The 17959-nt window shown below is 40.5% G+C and overlaps 1 protein-coding gene across 2 annotated transcripts in view; it reads right to left on the bottom strand.

Moving 5' to 3' along the window:
- LOC113406481 (Down syndrome cell adhesion molecule homolog) overlaps positions 1-17959 on the bottom strand; it is a 510741-nt gene that overhangs the window by 39378 nt on the left and 453404 nt on the right. For both annotated transcript variants that reach the window (XM_029911623.1, XM_029911625.1), the window contains exons 25-26: positions 14950-15126; positions 5314-5344 (exon numbers count right to left, since the gene is read on the bottom strand). In XM_029911623.1, the coding sequence (XP_029767483.1) occupies positions 5314-5344; positions 14950-15126 (208 nt within the window). The remainder of the gene's footprint in view (positions 1-5313; positions 5345-14949; positions 15127-17959) is intronic.

Raw genomic sequence — 17959 nt, 5'->3', positions numbered from 1 at the left:
CAGTTATTGTATCCTCACACAAGCTATAACAATTTTAAATCTGTGTACCAGAAAATTACTCTGAGAATGAGCCATCTACTAATAAGTAAATGAAAATGGGTAATAAAACTGAGCAGCATAATCATATGCAATACAGAAATTGTGGTAAAATCCTCCATATTACACTAAAATCCAAGGACCTATTCACCCCTTTCCATGGAAATGGTGAACGGGAGGAAGGAAGGAACTCTCCATACGGGCCCCCTTGTTTTCCATGAATCATTTTGTAAGAGGAATTTCCTCCCCTCACAAAATGGGCAGCAGTTATGCCTCTAAAACCAATGGGACCACCAGAACTGAGCTAGGACATATCTGCCAGACTCTACTTTTCTAGTCTTTTCCCCACTCTATTTTAGGAATTATGGCCCCTATCAACAGTATTTAATGTGTTTATTCTCACAACAACCCTGTGAGGTTCATAGACTCTTCCTAGATTCTAAGATCTGAAGGGACCATTGTGATCATCTAGTCTGACCTCTTGTATGGCTATAGAACTTCCCCAAAATAATTCCTAAAGCAGCTCTTTTAGAAAAACACCCAATCTTGATTTTAAAATTGTCAGTGATGGACAATCCACCATGACCTCACCCCCAAGAAGCCTTCTTCACAAATGTCTCTCTTTCTCTCTCTGTCAAAATTCTATCCTGGAGATGAGAAACCCTCTTATTAAAACTGATTTGTCTCCATGAATAGATGTTTTTTTCAAAGAATTGGCATTTTCCAACCAAAAAAAATTGTTGAAAAATTCCCAACCCACTCTAGTGACTGGGTCTTCAACGTTAGAAAATCCAGGCTATTAGCATCAAGGGATTATAACAGGAATCAGCAACCTTTGGCACGCGGCCCATCAGGGAAATCCTCTGGCAGGCTAGGACGGTTTGTTTACCTGCAGTGTCAGGAAGTTCGGCCAATTGCAGCTCCCACTGGCCATGATTCACCATTCCAGGCCAATGGGGGCTGCAGAAAGCGGTGTGGGCCAAGGGATGTGCTGGCCGCCGCTTCCCACAGTCCCCATTGGACTGGAACGGCGAACCGTGGCCAGTGGGAGCTGCGATCGGCCAAACCTGCGGACGCTGCAGGTAAACAAACCATCCTGGCCTGCCAGCGGCTTTCTCTGATGGGCTGCGTGCCAAAGGTTGCCGATCCCTGGATTATAATCTCATAGATAAGGATTCCAGAGACTACTACCCTAACAGGAAAAATATAATTTACTTACATTTTAATTACTCTGAAATGATAAAAAAAAGAGACTCTACTGATCATAAGCCTTAAATTTGTCTCAAGGTTGCTAATTAGCTCCCTAGACATTGTGATGGCATGTATATAACATACCTCATTTATTGACTATGAATAAATATTTTTGTTTGTTTTTTAAGCAAGTGAAATGCATGATGTGTTAAAGTTTGTTCAAAACTGATTAAAGAGATGAACATCATTTTGAATAATCGATCTAGACCAGGGGTCGGCAACCTGTGGCACGCGTGCCAAAGACGGCACGCGAGCCGATTTTTAATGGCACGCTGCTGCCTCCCGGGGTCCTGCTCAGCCTGCTGCCGAACAGCAGGCAGCAGCGTGCCATTAAAAATCCTGCCCGACCCAGCCCGCTTTTCTCCGCCCCCCGCCTACCGCTCTCTCTGGCGAGGGCAGGGGACAGAAGCAAGCTTGCTCCTGCCGGCTGCTGCTGTACGGCAGACTCTGCCGGCAGCCAAGCTTCCCCCTCCCCTGCCTCTTCCCACAGCGTGCTGCGTGGAGCCCCGCCTCCTCTCCCTCCCTGCTGCCAATGGCCCTTGCGAGGGAGGGGGGAAGAGCAGCTCCAGCGCCCTCGCTGCTCAGACCGGTAAGGAGGCGGGGAAGGGGGGTAGGAGCGGTGCGTATCCCTCCAGCCCCCTGCCGTGAGCCGCTCAGGGCAGGAGGCTGGGAGCACCGCCTTGATCCCAGCCCTCTGCCCTGACCCCTGAACCCCCCTTGCACTCCAGCCCCCTGCATCCCCCCACGACCCCATCCCTGATTCCTGCACCCTCCACACATACCCAGTCCCCTCACACCCCATGCCCTGACTCCTGCACCCCCTCACATGCCCCCAGCCCTCTGCCCTGACTCCTGCACCCTCCACACATACCCAGCACCTCCACACCTCCTGCCCTGATTCCTGCCCTCCCCACACACCCTGCCCTGACTCTTGCACCCCCCACATCCCCACCCTGAGCACTAGGTTGGCAGCGGGCTGAGTGGGGCCGGCGGCTGGGACCCCAGCTGGCAAGGGGCCGGCAGCCAGGACCCCAGACCGGCAGCGGGCTGAGCCACTCGGCCCGCTGATGGTCTGGGGTGCCGGCCCCGCTCAGCCCGCCGCCGGTCTGGGGTCCCAGCCCCCGGCCCCGCTCAGCCCGCTGCCAGTCTGGGGTTCTGGCTGCCAGCCTCTTGCCAGCCAGGGTTCCGGCCACAGGCCCCACTCAGCCCGCTGCCAGCCTAGGTGAATGGAACCCCAGGCCCGCAGCAGGCTGAGCAGGCCGGCGGCTTAAGATCAGCATTTTAATTTAATTTTAAATGAAGCTTCTTAAACATTTTGAAAACCTTGTTTACTTTACATACAACAGTAATTTAGTTATATTATATATAGACTTATAGAGAGAGACCTTCTAAAAAACGTTAAAATGTATTACTGGCACGCGAAACCTTAAATTAAAGCGAATAAATGAAGACTCGGCACACCACTTCTGAAAGGTTGCCGACCCCTGATCTAGGCATTAACCCCCCACTCAATTGAATGACTAAAAAAATATGTACATTCACAACAGGGTTGAATCTTACACACCCATTTATACACAAAGGGATTACATATGGCACCTATGTAAAACTAAGGTCATTTTGGATGCTTGGCCAACAGTCATGACTCTTCATTAATTTTTGAGGCTGAGGTCAGTAAGTAGGTTAATGCAAAAGAGGTATGGAAAACTATTCCTTTGTAAATGTGAAGGCTGGGTTAGAGATTTCAGGGGCAATGTATGTCTTATTCTATGCTCAAAATTAGAAACATGAGCCAGTTCCTTATGCTAATCAATGATGAACAGTTAAGAGGAATTTATCTGGAACTTGCTGCCAAAGGAAACATCACCAAGCTGAGCTCAAATACTAGTAACTGTTACTAATTTGAGGTGCGAGGGGCAAATCATACAACTTCCATTAAACTGTTAATAAGTGGGGCTTGCGTAGCTTCCCCAGGGATCTGACTTAAATACCCCAAACCAAGGCATTCAACACAAAGACTAAAGCACCATCCTTAACCCTTTTTATTCTTAAATGCACTCACAGGGGCACAAATATCCCCAAGGGAGATTTCTAGACTTTCTAGATTTGTATATGATAATAGGTTTTGGTATAATATAAAGAAATCTTATTCATAATGTACCAACACATTTAACATATGTGACTGTGGATTATTGGGGTTTTGCCTCCTTTGTCTAAAAAAGGCCTAAATTTTCAAAAGTTAACTAGTCATTTTGGGAGCCTCAGTTTTTGGTTACCCAATCTGAGGTAACCCTTAAAGGGGCCTGATTTTTCAGAATGTGCTGTGCACACGCCCTCTGAAAAGCAGGCCGTCAGAAAGTGCCACAAGTTGAGCACCTTTTGAAACGGTCGTAAATCACTTTTGAAACTGTCACTTTTGAAACTGTCCTAAATCACATATTTTGTTCAAAATGCCTATTTTGATAATTGTTTGCTGTTATTTATATCTTTAAAAGATATATATGCAGTAGATTTTTTTTAAATCAAGCAACCAGGTTTTTAATGGGATGGGGGAAGGAATGACTATCAATACTCACAAAAATTAAAGGTTGGCAGAAATGACTACAGATAAGTAACATGATAGCTGTACTAAAACATTTTGCCAATGCAACTTGATCTGATCTGCTATGTTAGTACTGGGTCTCTTTTGAGCAGAGGCTTGCCAAATATGCTGAACTACGTGGGTTTTTTGGGAGATGGAGAAACACCAAAGAATGACTCTATTGACATTATTTTTACTTGTCACTTACAGTTAGTGAGGGCTCCAATCCTGCAAACATGCACATATGTAATTGTACCCACACAAGCAATACTACTGAAGTCAGTGGGACTCTACAGATATGTAAGTGTTTGCGGGATGGGGGTCTATATTTGAATCTAGGTTAACTGATTAACCCTATGTATCACCAACACACCAGACAGAGATAGTCTAATAACTAAGGTGTGCCGTAAATTCAAATGAAATCTAAAACCTCAGAGATGGGGGAGTTTGAATTTTTGAAAATGGTCCAAACTGGCAAATCATCAGATCTCCTGGAGGTTTTTATTTTCTTAAAAATAAGTACGATTTTCAGTTAATATGAACCAAAATGGTCCTATTTTCAAAAACCCACAATGGTTTCAAAGTTCAACATTTTTTCCAGACAAACCAATAAACACTGAAAATATGAAATTTCCATATTTGTAGGCTATTGTTGCAAGAAAAGTCATTTTGTTGTCATTTCACAAAAGAATTATAGTTCTGGATAGTGAAATGACTCAGAACAAAACAGCAAAATAATAAATAAACTGTCCCCACTTTCAGAAAGCTCTACTTATAATCAGCTAGCAATGATATGTGTGTGCGTGTGTGCGTGTGTATGTATGTGTATTGTATTTTAAAATATGTGCTTCCAGGCATTTATTGCCTTCAATAAGATGATCTCTGAAGAGCAATTCCCTTTATGCATATTATGAAAACACTTCAGTGAACAGGCAAAATGTCCAAAGGGACCTAAACATGTTCTGTAATTTAATCCACTACTTCCAGGGGTTCTCAAACCTTTTTATATTGGGGTTCACATCTTAATAGAGATATTGTCTGATAGGTCACCTTTTTTGCCACTTATGTCTGTACTGATCACCTCTCTTTTCACTGATTGAATAAAATCCCTGAAGCAAGTTCAGCAACTGCTTAAATGCACATCCAATATTAGGAAAGTGTTCAATGCATCTTCAGCCTCTTCTAACATGATGTTATAGGGGGAAACAAAGAGGTGAATCAGCACCATGTGACTGGCCAGATTTCTGTGGAACTCTGCTTGTCTCTGGACCATTAGAAATCACTGTCCTCATTCCTAAGAGACACTAAAATGGTGTGTTTGGCACATAGATACAAAGAATTCAGGAATGGAAGGTTTAATAATTAAGTTGTTCCCAGGAATGATTTTGAATATAATCCCTTGAACCAGAAACATTATTAAATTTGGAATTACTAAACATTATTCTTACCTCATAAGCATTTCAGCCAAACTCTTTGCATCTAGAAGAAAACAGGGCAAATATTAGTACCTGATAAGTAGCTAGTTAACACTTTAATGTTTGTGCCACAATGAAAGTTTTTTGGTAGATGGATTATTAAGGAGTGGAAGATTCAGACCAGCCATTTATTAGAGATTATTCTCTTTCCTCAGATCAGCCATCAAGACATAATAGCCTCTAAAACTCCTTATTTTTGTTAAAACTGCATTTGACTATCATATATCTTTCTGACACACAGAGCATGTATAATTCTCCAGTGGCAGTGAAAATGCTCGGGAAGATATTAAAGGCTTTATTGCAAACTGTTCGTCTTGACTTTGAAGAAAACTAAATTTAGAACAGAATAGAATTTAACTTGAAAAAGCTAAAGAAATTCAGTAGAAGAGAGAGACAACATAAAAACGAGAACAGCCCTAATAAAAGCATTAGCACTGTCCCTTCTTCAACACAATTAGCTTAAAAGAAATCAAGATGAGTTAAAGCAGTTCACAAAGTTTCAGGTACCTCTGAATAGGAGCAGGTCATGACATGAATGAACAATCCCCTACCTAGGCACCACCAAACCAAATCTGATTGCCTGGAGAATTGGCCAAGGAAGATCACTAAAGGGTGAGCTTGTTTGGTCACTATCAGGTATGCACACCATTCCATTAGCTATTATGCAGACCTACCCCTTTGCGTTCAGAGGGAGCCCTACATACAAATCAGTAGGTAGCAGCTTATTCCCATAAGAGTCAGTCATTCAAAACTATCCCAGTGGGTGGACCCTTATTCCCTCACAACTTCAATAGGGCTCCAACCAGGAGTAAAGGTCCATTTGAGTGCGTGTTTTTGTGTTTCAAGCCACTAGTTTTTAATTCTTATTTTAAAACTTTCCACGGTAATCCCCTAAGAACTAAGTCTCACACTGAGACTCTACCACCTTGAAGTTTCTTTTGTCATAATGGTTCGCTGTATCCTCAGCCTGACTTCTTTGAGGGACTACATCTTCCAGACAGCAGTTGGGAACTGGCAGCAAGGACAAAGCAGTTCTCATGGGAGACCAGGCCAATGGAGGAGGGCTGTTCAGACAGATAGGAAAATGGGGTGCATTGGGTCTTGTTCCTCCCAGGAGTCCCAATCCAATCTGACATCCAGTATTCAGAAACTGTCCCACCTGCCTCTCACAAAAGTCCATGGTGGCTCTTTGAAATTAGCTAGCTCCCCAGTTAATATGCATCTCAGAAAGAGGAAGCTTTTTATGTTATTTATTATGAATATTTATTAACAGGTTTTCCAATTTCCAATTTCTAAGATTATGTTTTTTTTCCTCCTAGAGATCCAAACTCAATTTGCCTCTGTAGCCTCCCTCCCTTCCCCTCCTCCTGCTCCTTTTATCTGTTTATTCATTTGCTACAGATTATCTAAATTTTAGATTGTAAACTGTCTGGGGCTGGGAGTGACTTTATGTTATTTGTTTGTAAATGTCTCCTACAATGGACTGCTGATCCCTGCTTGGAACTGCATAGCAACAGAGAAATACCCTTTGCTGTTTATGTGCTCATTTGCTCCTTGAGGAGGGAAAATTATAGGCACGAGTCCCATCAACGGCCCCAGTGCAAAGCCAGCAGTTATTTCAGGAACAATTGTAATGCCCACCACCTCTGAGTATATCACAGTCCTGATCACTTCACAAACCTGTGCCATGATAACCCCCACAGCTAATTTGCCAACTCCAGACTGGCTAGCCAGGGACCTGTAGCAGATTGGGATAGCCAGCTTCCAGATGGCTATAGCAACCTGCATCTGGACTCATATATGACCTCCTCTACATGGGTGTCCTGGCACCTGATGGTTGGGGTAAACTGATCACCAGCCTCCAGAAACATCTGCTTCTTCATGCAAAAGTTCTGGAGCCACTGCAGATCATCCCAGGTCCGCATGATGATGTGATCTCACCAGTCTGTACTTATGGCCCTGCTCCAGAAGCACCAATCTACATATGAGGAGTCTACAGCTAAGGCATGAACAGCATCAGCTGGGTTGTAACCGGCATGTGAGTGTCCCTGTCTGAGAGGTGCCTTCGGCAGGCCAAAAACTGACATTGAAATGTCCACTGGCATCTCGCAGGTGCTCTGCCTGATTCCTGAAATAGGACTGACAGCATGTGGTGGAGAAGTTCTTCCACTGGGTTAGAATCCATGCTGATGGCTCTGGCTCTTGGGGGTGTGCAGATACATAATGGCTCAGCTGGATATGTTGATGGGCAAAAACCATTCAAAACACTTCCAGCGTACTCCAGCTGGACAGACAGACAAGTTCTCCCACATCCCACTATGAACCAAGCCTGAGAGTGGCTACAGCTGGCGAAAGCGCTAGGAACTCTCAGATATCATGATCTATGCCCACCAAAGCTGAAGTTCTGACTCAGATCTGAGCAGGGAAGTATGGATACACTAGCATGGTTGTGAAGCCCAGGTTTCAAATGCAATGTGGATGCTCAAGTGCAGGCTTGGAAACACTGAGTCTGCAGGCACAGGTCCCACAGACCCAAGCTTACAATGCTGTGTAGACATTCTCATAGGCACCACTGCAACTACTATTAAAATAAAGCCATTTCTGGGTATCGTTATCAACAGAGAGAACAGATAAAAGGGAAACCTTTGAAGGCTGGTCGACTCAAAGTCTGTCTTTCAATGTTGCCTCTTCTATTTGTTTGCAAAATGAATATAATTATTTTTGTGGCATTTTAAGAAAACAAAGACTGATGTGCATCCCCCCACATCCAAAACATGAAGTAATTTAAAAACTTGTGAGTCCAGAGATCACAAGCAATCCCAGAACAACAAAGCAGTGTGCAGGTGCAACAGAGGGAAAGAAATGTGATAAGAAAACAAATCTCAAGTTTCAAGCTTTTAAGGAGTTGTTCTATCAAATACTGGTCATGTGGAACCCTTAATTTACCTTTTTCTCCCTTGTCTTCTTGTTTGCAAATCTATCAGCATGTACAGGATACTGGCAGAATTTGTCTTTATCTTCTCCCTGCCTCTGCTGAAATCTTTTACATTCCTTAATCACCTCCGGGGTCTACTGCATGTATTGCAAGTTCTTCATACATGGTCTTTTTAAATGTCACATTTCTAAACTTCCAAAGATGTAGGATACAATGGGCAAACCATTCACATGTTCCAGGAGGCAGGAGCATATCACCACTAGCTTAATGCCTCACTCTTAATGGATTTTTATTCAACTTTGACTATAATGCAAAATGGGCTCTCTTTGCTTTTAAAATCCTACAGGGATTTGCAATACCCTACATCTTGACACCAGCCACCTTATCCATCTACGTTGGGTTTTATACCTCACTCTGACTGAAGTAGCTGAATGTTTGTTCTCCCCTTCTGCTCGTTCCATTCTTTCAGTTTTAACCTTCTCTTTCCCTATGCAATGCAAGAGCAGATAGCGGGGGACGGAGAGGAGAGGGGGGTTTTTCACTTGAAATGCCCCATCTAATTTGAATCACTGTGCCACTGAGCCTCTCTCTCTCTCTTACATCAACGGATTTTGCTGGTAACAGTTGATTGACAATTTATACAAATGGTGCTACATAATAACAAGAACAATATTTTTAAAATTATAAACCAAACTAAGGGCCTGCTTCTGCTTCCAGCTGAAGTCGATGATGGTTTTACCATTGACTTTTAAGGACTTGGCAAGGTCTTTATGTACAAAAGACAAGGGAAAATGAAGCCTATATTGCCTAGAAAATGCAGCCATTGATGCAAAGTAAGTTCTGATTTCTTGCAGCTCTCAATTGTGTTTCTTGGTGCTGACAAGTTACAACAATATCTGGGATGATAGAGAGACCAGATCCAAATATTATCCACAACTCAGACTTAACAACGTTGCTGTGATACATAAAAACTCTCCTCTACCCTGCAGGAAGCTTTAAATCAGCAACTCATAGTTCCTACAGTGAGACTACAGATAGCTAGAATGCTGGTTGAAACCAAGGAAAAGTTTTTTCATTAAATGTTTGCTCCTTTTTTAAATTGCAGCCTGTCCAATTGGCTCTAGAAAGCAAATACATTATGAATCACCTAGTGCCACTTGTCTGGAATAAATGCAATGCAGCATCAATATGCCCACGCGTGTGTCCTTTTCCCTTGGTTTCAAGCAACCTCTTTCCAGATATTCTCAGCTGCTGCTCAGCTATATTGTGCTCCTCACTGTATCTGGAAAAAAAATGGAGTGAGTTTATGTTCTCATCACCACAAATATGTGGTAGGGTATTCATATGCTGATTTAGCTGGCCTTACAACATTTGTGTAAGGGAGCATCTCCTCACAATTTCACCCAGACTGCCAGAAGGAAACCTGCAGCCCTATGCAACGGTGCATAAAACGTTGAATGAGAAAATGCTGCAGTTTAACTGCAGGACCAATATTTAGCACAGCAACTGCCCAAGTTGGTCCATTGCCTCAGACAACATAATACACAAGGGCTATATGTGCCTTCCATGCTCTGCTCAGAGCTTACATGTGCATGGCAGTGACTTACTGAATGAAAACTAATGTACCGAGACTGCAGGAAGGGTTACTTATAAAGTCTGTGAATACTTTACACATTTGGTAAAAAACACCTGTGCCAATTGCAATAAGACAACAATATGTTCAAAACATTAACTGAAGCAGAAATTCACACTCATTGGCATGTTACCTGTACATGCTAGAAAGGCTTCTGGTGCATGACTACATCAGGATGTGAAAAATGGGAAATCGAGTTATATTTCTTAACCCATTAGGGTTGACTGGGGAAATCAGAACTGTACTGCAGTTTTAAATTGGGCTTTGCCATGTATCAGGTATCATTCTGTGCTGGTATCTCTTGCTTGGATTAAAGTGAGCTGAAATTCAAAGCAAAGGAGATACTGTTTCGGTAACAGTGGGGGCTAGGTTAATAGCAGAAAAAGAGTGAAAGTCAGCAGTTTCATTGGTTCTACTATATATTGACCTCAGGCATCACTTGATCTCCTAGTGCCTCAGCCAATATGCCTGAAAAATTGGGTAAACAACTTGTTGAAAACCAAGTAGTGTCTCTGTACTGAGAGTTCTTGAATAAATAAATAAATTATACATCATGCGATATTGGAGGAAGACAATTTTTTAGCTGTCTCTACATTTTCAACCAATCAGTAAAATGCTTTAGAAGGAAGAGAATACTGGGTAGGTTGCTTAATTTGCCTGGGCAGAACTGAAGCCATAACCCCATTCTAGATCATAACCGTAACCCCAAATATAGATCATGGAAAGAATGCTCTTATGAAAAATGCACTGCAAGTGACATCAATCTATGAAAAAGATGTCAGGGCCATGGTGGTTAATCAGGTGAGCATGAACTCCCATTGTGGCACTGTGGCCAAAAGAGCTAATGAGATCCTGCGATGCACAAAGAAGGGAATCTCAAGTAGGAGTAGAGGGGTTATTTTACCTTTGCATTTGGCCCTAGTGCTACTGCTGCTGGAATAACGTGAACAGTTCTGGTGGAGGTTGATAAATTGGAGAGAGTTCAGAGAAGATGCACAAGAATGGTTAAACCATTAGAAAACTTGCCTTATAGTGCTAGACTCAAAGAGCTCAATCTATGTAGCTGAACAAAGAGAAGGTTAAGGGGTAGCTTGATTATAGTCTATAAGTATCTACATGGAGAACTAATATTATGAATGGGTTCTTCAATCTACCAGAGAAAGGTACATCATTATCCAATGGCTGAAACTGGAAGCTAGACTGGAAATTTTTGACAGTGAGGGTAATTAAACGTTACAACAATTTACCAAGGTTTGTGGGGGATTCTCCATCCCTGGCAATTTTTAAATCAGGACTGGATGTTTTTCCAAAAGATCTACTCCAGGAATCATTTTTGGGATTTTCTATGTCCTGTGTTATACAGGAGGTCAGACACTAAATGATCACAGTGGTCCCGTCTCCCTCAGTTGTGTATCTTCATGAAGATACACACACCATGCAATAATGTTCACACGTCCTAAAAATATTTTTAAAGCCTTTATGCAGAGAAAACAATTTCAGAATTATATTAAATGTAAATGTAAATAATGTCAGTGAAAAGTGAGTCAGTGATGGCTTTAGTATCATAATGATTCAATAAATATTTCTGTTCTGTAACTGGATAAAAGCCAGATGGTGTCTTCATATTATATGATGAAATACTTTCCATTGTGACAGGAACTCAGGAAGATGTTAAACAGCATCTACTAAAGTTAGATATTTTTAAATCAGCTGTTCCGGACAACTTGGATCCAAGAGTTTTAAGACAGCTGGCCAATGAACTCTCTGGACCATTAATGTTGATTTTTAATAAGTCTTGGAACACTAGGGAAGCTTCAGATGACACCTAAAAGCTAATGCTCTGCCAAAATTTTACAAGGGTACCTGGGACAAACCAAGTAATTATAGGCCTGGGCAAAATAATGAAATGGCTGATACTGGACTTGATTAATAAAGAATTAAAGAAGGATAACATAATTAATGGCAATCAACATGGGTTTATGGAAAACAGAGCCTGTCAAACTAACTTGATATCTTTCATTGATGAGATTATAAATTGGGTTGATGTAATATACTTAGACTTCTATATGGCATTTGACTTGGTACCACACAACATTTTGAATAAGAAACTAGAATGAGACAAAAAACAACATAGCACACATTAAATGGATTTAAAACTGCCTTACTGATAGTACTCAAACTTTAACTGTAAGAAATATTTTGACATTTGTTTTGATCCTGAAATGGGATGAAAAGTCAAAATATCAATTTCTATTCAGGAATGAAAAGTTTAGATTCAGACATGTCAAAACAGAGGTGTTTGTAGTGGGGTTCTGTAAGGACCAGCTCTTGGCCCTATACTATTTAATAATTTTTATCAATGACATGGAAGAAAACATAAAATCTTTCCTGATAAAGTCTGCAGAAGACACAAAAATTGAGGGAGTGGTAAATAATGAAAAGGAAAGGTCACTGATACCAACTGGATCAGTTGGTAAGCTGGAGGCAAGCAAACAATATGTTTTTCAATACAATGAAATGTAAGATCAGACATCTAGGAACAAAGACTGCAGGCTATATTTACAGGATGGGGGACTCTATCCTGGGAAACAGTGACTCTGAAAAAGATTTGGGGGTCATGCTGGATAATTAGAATAACATGAGCTCCCAGTGTGATGCTGTGGCCAAACTGGCTGATGCAATCTTTGGATGTGTGAACAGAGGAATATTTAGTAAGAGTGGACAGGTTATATTACTTCTGTATTTGGCACTGGTGTGACTACTATTGGAATACTGTGTCCTGTTCTGATGTCCACTATTGAAAAAGGATGTTGTAAAACTGGAAAGTGTTCAGAGAAGAACCACAAATAATTTTTCTCTGAGTTGGATTAATTTAATAAATTAGAAGAACTTTAGGGTGAGTTTCACACTCTATACAGTTTGACAGAATGGGGTCTTGAATGTCTTGATAATGAAATATTTACACCCACTCATTGGCATGTGAAAAGTCCCCATGTAATGTTCCAAAGCAGGTTTTCATTAGAATAGGTTGGCAGGATGCTGAGGATTCTTTTGCAGCATTCTGTGTGTATGGAAAACATGCCTTATATCAAAAGACTCAAGGAGCTCTATCTATCTAGTTTATGAAAGAGAAGGTTAAGGGGTGAGTTGATCAGAGTCTACCTTCATGGGGAATAGAAACTTGATAGTAGAGGGCTCTTCAATGTAGCAGACAAAGATACCATGAGATCCAATGGCTGGAGGTTGAAGCTAGACAAATTCAGACTAGGAACAAGGTGCACATTTTTCCATGAGGATAATTTACTATTGGAACAATTTAACAAGGGCTGTGGTGGATTCTCCATCACTGGCAATTTTAAAATCAAGGTTTAGAAGTCTTTCTAAAATATAGGCTCTAGTTATGCTTTAACAGGAATTAATGCAGGGAAGTTCTATGGCGTGTGTTATGCAGAAGGTCAGAGTAGATGATCACAATGGTTCCTTCTGGTTTTATAATCTATGAATCTATGAAAACTCTAATTATCAGAGTAAAATTACTCCAGATGTGCATAATGATAATGCTTTTCACCCAATGATCTCAAAGCACTTTACATCATTAAAGGATTGAGTCTCACAATATCTCTGAGAAGTAGGTAAGTATCAGTATCCCCATTTTTAAGATGAGGAAAACTGAGGCACAGAGAGGCAAAGTGTGACATGACTAATGTCACACAGGAAACCTACTGAAGAGCAGGAAACAGAATCCAGGTCACCTGACTCCCTGTACTGTGCTTTAAATACAAGATCATTCCTCCTCTGATTAACCTACGCATCTGCACAGTTCTAAGGGCCCTGCATCAACACACACACAGGTGTCACTACAGGAAGGCAGGAAGCAACCTGAAGAAGAGGAGGGTGGATACTAATATTGGGAGGAAGATGAACAGGGATTTCCACATGTTATCCTGCAAAGCCTAGGGTTGGCCCTAATTTTAATCATCAAGAACACATGTTGTGTGAAATATCTATGACTAATTTTTTTTCATGCAGTACTTGGAAATAAACTCATTTTAAGGATTACAAATATTTTTGTTATTATGTAGTGCAGGCTGTGAAAGGCTTTTAACAAAATAATTTCAGTAAGCCTTGATGTCATGTACTATTCTCCACACTTCACAAACACAGCCAAGTCATGAGGCACGCAGGGCAGGGTGCAGATATGGTACTCTGCCCCCATTGCAATTAGTGGTGATGGAGTGATCAGTGCATTCATCAGAAGAAACAATGAAATTGCATTAATTCATAGCTTTAATACCTATATCAAGTGCAGACACTTATGTATGAATAGGGTATTGATTAGAGAAAGGGACAGCTCAACAACAAAGAAAACGAGATATAATAGGAGAGCAGAGGTAGATAGACAGTATAAAACTTTTTCCATTTGAAGCGAACAATGAAGCATGCTATTATTAAACTTCTCCTGCTATAATACAGTACATTATACAATATAATTAATGCCCATCCCAATAAGCAATATGCAATCACACCTTTTGCAAATATACATGAGCGAGTCAGAGAATTTATGGGTGTGTTTTTCTAGCTCATTGATATCTGGCTACTGCATCAGAATTATCCTAGATGCGTGGTTTATGTTTTCTTGAAAAGTGGATTTCTCTCTCCCCCAAAGAACAACCAATATGATCTTTCAAAGAAATTGTAACTAGGGGATGCTGAAATTCTTTAAAAAAAATTAATTAATGGAACACATGATTTTTTCCCCCAGATAAAATAATCACTTTGCTTATGGTGATGAGACTTATTTTTCAAAAAGTTATTTCTTTACAATATTCATTTCTGTAAAAAAAAGATTTTTTTAAAGACAAATCACCTGTATTACTATAGTTACTAACTTAATATCACAGGAAAATGACACTTTATGTAGAAAAATATCTTTGGTACACCATACAAAGTCTCACAAGCTTTTCTCTTCACAGCCCCATTTATACATTCACGCTAGGTGACTATGAGTATGTGGGAATAAATGCCAGATGTTCTCTCTTACCTCTGAGTCTCTTCAGTCTCTGCTCCCTCCTCCTCCTTCGCACAATCAGCAGAAGCACAAAAAGCAGCAAGACCCCCACCAAGATACAGGAAATGGTCACCAGCATCTTTAGCCCTTCGTTGGTCGCCAGACCTTCCTCACTTTGGACAACTGATTTAATGAGTGGAGGGATTGTACCTGGAAACAGTGTCATGACATTAGATGCCTATTAATGAAGAGAAAAGGTTGAGTTTTCATAGAAATTGTACTGTATCTTCCAAGGGCATACAAGCCATTAAGAGGGTTTTGTCATGTTCAGCGTGGTATTACCTTCACACATGACATATTTAACTATTACAAAGAAACTGCAGATCTAAAGTCTAACCTATTTGTTTCATTCTTTACTATGGGAAATTAGTATTTGTGTAACAGATTTACATCATTTATCAGGTATTCCTTTAAAAAGGAATGTACATTCACTGCTATGTACATCAAATGGGCCCTTTAAACAGAAACATTCTTGTATCAGGTGTCTAAGTGGGCAACACTGCATTGATCTTGAATTCAGATAACCTACCTGCTGCTAATTCTGGAGCTGATAGACTTTCTGAGGTTTAGCTCATGAAAGAAACAGGACAACAAGGATATGAGGAAACCATGAGATTTTAGAAGTGGAGTAGGGGAAGTAGTTTATAAAGCATAGCCATTATAAGAGTCAGGCAACTTGCTCTTTTCATTTTGGGATGCATTTGCATTTTCAGCATCATTCCCTGATGTATGGTCTGTAATACTTCACTCTTTGTTTTCCTTTTCAGGGATATGAGCAGCATGCAGCACTTTCTAAAGAAAGCTGTTTAATCGTGAGAAGGTTCTCATTCACTTCCTGATTACTAGTAACCTGCTATATGCATCCACAAATGAGGCTATAAAATGTAGATTTGTGTGGAACATGAGTAGAAATATGTAAGTATTGTGAACTCTGATGACTGCAGATGGACGCTATTTAATTTTACCAGCTACGGAAGCATAAAACTGGCTATCTGCTTGCTGAATGGATAGAAAGTTAGGATTAAAAAACAGATACATTCTCTTTTACATCTGTACTCCTGTATTGTGTCATATGGCTGTCTCTCATTATGTAGCATATAAAATCATACAAGTATTATGATGTGATGCAATGTAAGTGCCATAATTACAGGTCAAATGTAAAGATCTACACCTTTTTTGCAGAATAGCTACTTGTTTTGTACATAATAAGCACAGTGATACCCTAAAAGACTTTGGGTAACCACAGGATGTGCCAACGTCCAAGGTTATCTCAGATACTTCAGCACATTTATTTTCATACGGTAGCATTTTTCACACACATTGTGTAGGGTTTTTTTTCCCTTTGCTGAGCTACAGTGTTCACGTTATACCAGAAATAATGTGGTTTAATAGGAAACCAAGAATAATAACAGCTTTATAGAGTAAAGCATGAAAACACATTTACACAGAACTAACGGAAATGGTTAGCTAAGGGAACGACAGAGAGAATGATCAGCTAAAGATATGGAAAGAGCTGCAAACTAATGAAGGGCAAACTAATCTCTCCAAAGTAATCATCTCAAATTCTCCTGAATACTAATGACTAAAATTTGCCTTCACTTACAGTTACATATACCCTTTGGCTGAGGAGAGAGTTAGGCTCAGTAGTATCTAAAAATATGTCTTTCGAGATGCTATATTTTGACTTAAGTGGTATTAAAATAATGTCCTAACTTTAAATTAAAACCTCAGTTTTCAGGTAAATACATTAAATGTTCTATAGCTATTCTAAATAAAGTGCAAACCTGGTACATTATAGATGAGCACTGTTAGTTTAATACAATATGTACCACAAGTTTAATAGAATTATATATGCTTCACACAGTGTATGATGTTTAGTGTGTGTAATTAGTGCTGAGCAAAAAACAAAATTTCCATCCCATGGCAATTTCTGATATTTCAACATTTGTTTTCATCCCAAATTGCCATTAAAAGTTTAAATATCAAAACTTTTCACAGAACAAAAAGTTATAAATAATTTCAGTTTGCAAATGTTTTGTTTTGGATCAGTTCAACATTCATCTGCATCTGCCTGAGCTGCTGTGGTGCCTCATAGGAGTTGTAGTTCGGGTGCCTCATGACCCCATTTACCCCTATGGGGCAGCCTCCCCAGCCAGCCTACATATCCCATGATACACTCTGGACCTGGTACTCCAGAATGTCTTACTGCATTCCAGCTATTGTTGGCTGTTGGATGGGCCTTTGTGGGCCTAGTCAACTAGTGTAGTTTAGAGCTGCTACTGAACTGTTCTAATTTATTCCAGGATTAGTACTAAACCAGCCTTAGAATTAGGGATCCAAAACTGGCTCCTTTGTATTCCCCGATGCCATCCCCGCCCCTATGCTCAGTGGATACTTACAGCTAAGAATCCAAACCTAAGTATTTTGGTTTGAATGTAACTGAAACACAAGCAAAAATAGAGGGGACACAAAATACTGCAAACTGAAACCACTGGGAAAGGTTAGCTGACATGTGTGGGAACTGAAATCAAAGAATTTCACAGAGCTCTAGTATGAATGCTCTAGCCTTTCAGACTAACTGGCTGTACAGAGCTTTATGTTTTAGGGCATTTAACCTAACACCTATTAGCTGTTCCAAACCAAATGCAAACCAAACAACTGAAAGGATGTGCAATTCAGAACTTTCTGCTAACTTTCTGAAAGTTTTACCCAAATTCTACTATTGCTAACAAGCACTCGTCTGTAGCACTTTACATCTTAAAACCCCAGTACAATAGTCCTTAAAACAACTTACAGTACATAAATTCAGAAGTATTATTATTTCCTTTCTACCGGTGGGGAAATTGAAACAAAGACCGGTAAAATGACTTGCCCTAAGTCACACAATGAGTCAAAAAGGTCAGGATTAGCACTCATGAATAGAACTGGTTGGAAATTTCACATCTGAATGATTTTCTAATAGAAAATTCACCTTCTGCAAAAT

This window comes from Terrapene carolina, unplaced genomic scaffold (genome assembly GCF_002925995.2).
Source record: "Terrapene carolina triunguis isolate 2854851 unplaced genomic scaffold, T_m_triunguis-2.0 Scaffold31, whole genome shotgun sequence".
Lineage (NCBI taxonomy): Eukaryota > Metazoa > Chordata > Testudines > Emydidae > Terrapene > Terrapene triunguis.
This window is presented reverse-complemented; position numbering and strand designations above follow the sequence as displayed.